General features: G+C 39.4%; 1 protein-coding gene across 1 annotated transcript in view; it reads right to left on the bottom strand.

The window, feature by feature from the left end:
• Positions 1-5,867, bottom strand: part of LOC113225718 — a 12,299-nt gene extending 6,432 nt beyond the window's left edge. Inside the window, exons 1-2 of the mRNA XM_026458120.1 lie at positions 4,491-5,867; positions 4,161-4,328 (exon numbers count right to left, since the gene is read on the bottom strand). Coding sequence (XP_026313905.1) covers positions 4,161-4,328; positions 4,491-5,867 — 1,545 coding nt within the window. The remainder of the gene's footprint in view (positions 1-4,160; positions 4,329-4,490) is intronic.
• Positions 5,868-6,392: the final 525 nt, after the last annotated feature.

The following is a 6,392-nucleotide window of genomic DNA, read 5'->3' as shown; positions in this document are numbered from 1 at the left end:
TCTGTACAACATTTTTAATTTTTATTTCTAACAATCTGTACAACATTAATAATTTTTGCTAAATAATGGACACCCTAACCTGCGGCTGAAACACGTAATAAAACAGGAAACCTTTCCTTATTTGTTATGAGGCCTTCATACAGGAAAACATCGCAATGTAAGTTTATATGTGTTTATTTTCGATCGAACAAGGTCAACAATTCCTTCGATCCGCTTGTACTCGAACCAACGAACGGGCACTTCCAAATGAGCTACGGAACGACTCAGCAGAGCTCACAAATTTCTCCATGTGCTTGTTGCAGACCTTAGTTATTGGTTGTAAATGGCTTTCTTGCCATAGCGCTACCTGTGAGAAAACTATGAATGTTATTTTCACTCAGCCTGGACACCAATTATGCTAATTTCAAATTAATCCAGTTGTGTGCCTGTACCAGCCATAGACGTGCCAGAATGTCTAACCCTCTTCCGACATTCAGGCACGTCTTAGTGCAAGCAAAAGTTACAATCATGCCTTTGGAATCAGCATAGAACACACGTACCAAATTAGTATAAGTAGCTCATACAAAATGTAATCTTCAGTCAGTCAGTCAGTCAATCCTCATTCAGTATCCAGTAAACTCTCGTCAAATATCCACAACATATATATTTTATTTATACCATGTAACCCATGGTAAAGTGGTGACCCCGACGATGGTAAAGTGGTGACCCCGCCGACGACGAACACAACCAGACGACGAAGAACAATCCGACGATGAAGAACACACCGCGACTGGAAGAACACAACACGCGCCCGCCACGAAGCTTGCGTCTAAAAACATTTGCTCCGAAAGCGCCCATCGCATCAGAAGCATGGTCGCCGCGCGCCCTCCGTCCTACAGCCGCACAACCGCGCCCGCAAAAGAGACGCCCTTAACGCCACTTATTATATAAACAAGGAAGTACCGAGGTCAATGGCAGCGCTACAACTGATTAGAACAGCAACATCGTATTACAACTGGAGACCTTGACACTGGAAAGTTATGAGCTACAACATAAACAAAGAATACCGCTGACGCAGCTCTCAACGGAATGTGCTTCATTCAGTAAACTAATAGCGTTAAAACAGACAAGCAATTTGAAATTACGTCGTACTTACAGCGACCATTTACATATTTGACATTCACGGCACAATGAGAAATCAAACATTACGGTGACATTTTACATGGACTGTCGCATCGCAGACGCATGCTCGCCTTAATAGCAGCAGAAACTAAGGATATCCACGGATATCAAAGTATATACATGACGCAAGTTGATAGACTAAGTTAAAGAGCAGTCAACGCCAGTAACGACAGTCAAAAAAGCATCAACGAAATTATACGTCACAACGACCAACCGGTCACATCCTACGGGAAATTAACAAAATTACTGCGACACAACGACCAACAGGTCACATCCTACGGGAAAACAACAAAATTATTGCGACACAACGACCAACCGGTCGAAGCCTACGGAAATGAATCCCTTACAGGCACACAAATCGACAGGAACGACAAAAAGCCAACGAACCAAGAAGGTAAATTGTGCACATTGTCACAAGTATCCAGTCTAATATAAAAAAATTTTTAATTCGTCCAACGTTGGTGACGTTAAAAAAAAACCGTCCATTGTCGCTCAAGTCAAATCCAAGTGCAAATAATTTTATCTGTAACTTATTCAATTGTCTATGTATAACACAAAGTTTATTTCATGTTAAATATTATTTATTATTAAGTTTTTGTAATATCGTTTGGTACGTTAAGTTGTTCTTGTGCTAATAATTTTTTTTTCCCTTTTTGAGGGGGAGTACTGTACCAGCCACAGACGTGCCAGAATGTCTAACCCTCTTCCGATATTCAGGCACGTCTTAGTGCAAGCAAAAGTTACAATCATGCCTTTGGAATCAGCATAGAACACACGTACCAAATTAGTATAAGTAGCTCATACAAAATGTAATCTTCAGTCAGTCAGTCAGTCAATCCTCATTCAGTATCCAGTAAACTCTCATCAAATATCCACAACATATATATATTTTATTTTATACCATGTAACCCATGGTAAAGTGCCAATAGAGAGTCAGTGAACGTTTCTGGACGTTTGATATTCCGCTAAAAGTTAGCTAGCCATGGAGCTACTAATCAACGGCCATTGCAATTTTTTGATATTCTGCTTTTCAATGGCGCGTCGTTGACAATAAGACGGCGTATATATTTTGATATCACATATATTTAATTTAAAAACTAAATTGCTCATTGAACGATATAAAAATTAAGATATTTTGCATTTTGCTTTGGAGTAATGCCGCCGATATCAATAGAATCTTTGTTCTGCAGAAACGTGCGGTTAGGGTAATTTACATTCTGGGCCCCAAGTATCTTTGAGAGATAAGTGTATGGAAATTAACATTCTTACACTAGCCTCACAGTACATCTATGAAAATGTAATTTACGTTAAGAGGAATAGTAATCTCTTTATGAAAAATAGTGACAGACAGAACATTAATAATAGGGACAAAAATAAACTAGCTGTTCTTGATAGTCGTCTTCACAAAGTGACAAATTTGTTTAAGGGGCTTGTTATAGAAGCGTATACACGCTTCTATAACAAGATTCCGGTTGATATACAAAATTTTCGATGCCATTCACGAGGTTGACACGAGGTTTTACGAAACAAAAACTTTATACTAAAGGTTATTATACAACTTCTGCGTACTTGGATGACAAAAATCCGTGGTAGTAACCCGTTTAGCTCATGGAGGTAGTCTCGATCTCTGATGTTTTATTTAAACAATATGACGATTCCAAGTGAAATAAAGAATATTTTGATTTTGATTTTTGATATGCATAGTGTAAAGAAAGAGGAGGAGGGTTTTCGACCGTGGGGTGACGTCACGCAGGTCCAGACAAGTCAACACTCCAAGAAAGTTGGTAGAAAAAGGTTTGTTTAAGAATTTCTACAATATTTAGATAGATAGATAGATAAAACGTTTATTGTCTTGCATCACACACACAACAATATAATAGAGTAAATTGATTAAGAGACACAGAAATCAAAATTAAAACGAAAAAAAGCATAAAAACATAATACTAACCTAATTATCAACAGCTGCGTGTGTGTGCTAAAGCAAGCCAAATAGGTCGTGGCTCAGTGCAAAATTTGCTCACGAGCAAGGCACTGATTTTCAGCCACCACCTTCGAGGGTAGCGCGTTGCGGTGCATCAAAAACAAAAACATTGTGAGGTAAATGTAGCGTGCATATGTCAGTATCACGTGAGAATTATGTGCATTATAAAATATTTAAAAAAAAATAGTAACAGTAAAAAATAAAAAAATAAAAATTTGAAAAAATATTAATACAAATTCATAATTGGTATAATTAAAATAAAATAATAATAATAATCAGTACCTACTTAATATCGATGAAAGCCATTGTAACATAAAATGATGATAATAAATGTCCAAGAAGCAAGGGGACTTCATTCTAGAAGCCTCCGCTATGTAAAGCGTTTAGGAATACCCAGTTTTTGCCTATCAAATATAAATTCCCTCAAATGTTTTTTAAACGTAAACTTACTTTTAAGGAGTCTAAGCGGGGGTGGAATATTATTCCAACATTTCGTTGCTTGATAGCGGAAGCTTCCAGTAAAGGCCACAGTGCGATGAATTTGTCCCGCCAACAGAGGTCTCACGGTTCTAGTAGAAAATTTGTCGTGAAAAGTGGAGAATTTTAACTTTCCATACAAGTACTCTGGTTTTTGGAACTTTATCACGCCAAACAGCATACACGCGAGATGTAGATGTCTTCGCGAGTCCATATTTAACATGTTTGCATTGTTTAAATATGGCGTGATGCGGCTGCGAGGTGGGATTTTAAAGCAAAATCGACAACAAGCATTTTGTACACGTTGAATCAGGTGTTGTGTTTTACTCAACAAACGAGGACCGTAAAGTATATCTCCGTAATTAAGTTTGGAAAGGATCAGAGATTCGCAGATGGTAATACGAGCATGCTCACTTAAATAATTACGTATTTTGTATAATATTTTAAGACGATAAAAGCAGTTCCTAACTTGATCTAGTACGTGACTTTCAAAACGTAATTGACCATCAAGTGTAATGCCAAGATTTTTTGCCTCTGTTACTCGAGCCACATCACTACCCGCGATCTCGATGTGTGGATCTCTGTCTACGATGTTGCTGATTTGCTTTTTGCTACCAAATACAATGAACTTGGACTTCATCGGGTTTAGAATTAGTGCATTACGAGCAGACCACTCAGCAACTCTCTCAAGGTCATCGTTCATACGCGTCTGCGCTTCGCATAAATTATTAGGAATCACTGATATATACAACTGAACGTCATCTGCGTAACAATGGTACCTACAATGCTTTATAACTCTAGGCAAATCAGCACTGTAAATGACGAACAGTAGCGGTCCCAGTAATGAACCTTGTGGCACTCTACGCTGTACCTGAAGAAAATCGGAGACCACATTGGAGCCGTCACTCACAGACAATTTGACTGCCTGCGAACGAGCACAAAAGTAACTCGCAAACCATTGCACTGCAGAACCATTCAAGCCGTAATAGGTCAATTTTGCAAGAAGCAGAGAAATATTGATACTGTCGAAAGCACGGGAAAAATCTAGCAGCGTCAATATAGTACCACGACCAGAGTCCTGTTCAGCGAGAATGTTGTCCGTCACATCCAACAAGGCCGTAATAGTACCTCTGCCCTTACGAAATCCCGACTGAAGAACAGGAAGAACATTATTAGCTTCAACGAATTTAACTAGCTGAGAATAAACTGCCTTTTCAAGGATCTTTGACAGGAATGGCAAGATGCTTATGGGTCTCAGATCTTTAAGTTCGGTAGGATTATTGACCTTAGGAAGTGGCGTGACCAGCGCTTGCTTCCACTGGCTAGGGACGGTACCCGTCGTGATTGATCTATTTATTATATTCGTAATAACACCTAAAGTACGAGGAAGGGTAAGCAAGATCATCTCCCTACTAATACCATCCGACCCAACAGCATTTGACTTTACACTTAAAATGTACGTAGCCACTGCAGCTTCCGTGACTGTATCCAATTCAAACAACGCCTCACCAAATCTGTCCCTCGAAAACTTCTCGAACTCCGACATAGGAACTTCACTGGAACTAGGCAAATTTAAGAAGTGTGCGTTAATAACGTCAGGATCGCCAAAACGGTCTGGAAGGTGATCGGTTCTACTAGGATCCACTAGAATTTTTTGTTTTAAATTCTTCCAGAACGTTTGACTGCTGCAGTCCTGTGAGTTTATCAAATGATCAAAGTAGGCAGATTTCTCAGCGGAGATACTTGACACAACCAAATTTTTGAGATCCTTGTAATACCGTTTATGAACATCAGACTTAGTGCGGCGATAGTTATCGAAGGCTTCATTACGCAGGTTCATCATTTGTTTGATTGTGTCGGTAATCCAAGGTAAAGTCTTATTGTGTTTTATTTTGATGGATTTGACCGGAGCATGAAAGTTAAAAAGAGACAAGACCAAATAATTAAATCCGTCAACCATACTATCCACAGTGCGAGCTGCACAGATGGACTCCCAGTCAATCAATTCTAAATCATAGTTGAAATTATTGATGTCTATACTAGAGAGAGGTCGGTAAGTAACGGACTTCGGGGGTGTTTTACTTTTCTTCACTAACAGATTTACAGTGATCATTGCATGACCGAACGAGCCCGTAATATTAGAAACAGTTACTTCCCGAACCTGTAAGTTTGTGCAAACAAGATCTATGAGAGTTTCAGTAACGGTTGAGAAGTGTGTGGCACCATTGACTACTTGCTGAAGCCCCATGTAATTTAAAAATTGAATTAATTTTATTGTGTTACTATGTGACTGATCAAGCATATTTATATTAAAATCCCCCAACAAAACTACATTGTCATGTTTCGAAAAGTATACAAGTGTGTCCGTTAACGCATCAATAAACGTATCAATATTGACCCAATGTGGTCTATAGGCAGTTCCAATAACAAGGCTTTGAGCGTTCGCCCTTACAGTAAGCCACATCTGCTCAATGTTAGCCTCTGGGTGTTTTACATAGCGCACGCGAACGTCTTTTTTTACATAAAAGGCAACACCACCCCCCCTTCCGTCGCGCATATGCAACGGACGCGGAGTGCTTCTCAGACTATAACCGGGCACATTCGGGGCGCGCGCTTCTTGTCCCAATGGTAACCAGGATTCGTTGATTGCCACGATATCCGGTTGAAAGCGGCTCATTGCTACGAGGAAATCGTCGTGTCCTGTATTCAGGGAGCCTGCATTGTACAGTCCCAATTTAAGAAATTTAGTCCTGCAAGTCATTTTAAAACACGA

Source organism: Hyposmocoma kahamanoa, unplaced genomic scaffold (genome assembly GCF_003589595.1).
Source record: "Hyposmocoma kahamanoa isolate Upper Pololo Valley unplaced genomic scaffold, ASM358959v1 170, whole genome shotgun sequence".
NCBI classification, from domain to species: Eukaryota; Metazoa; Arthropoda; class Insecta; order Lepidoptera; family Cosmopterigidae; genus Hyposmocoma; species Hyposmocoma kahamanoa.
The sequence above is the reverse complement of the archived record's forward strand: the minus strand, read 5'-3'. Positions and strand labels throughout refer to the sequence as shown.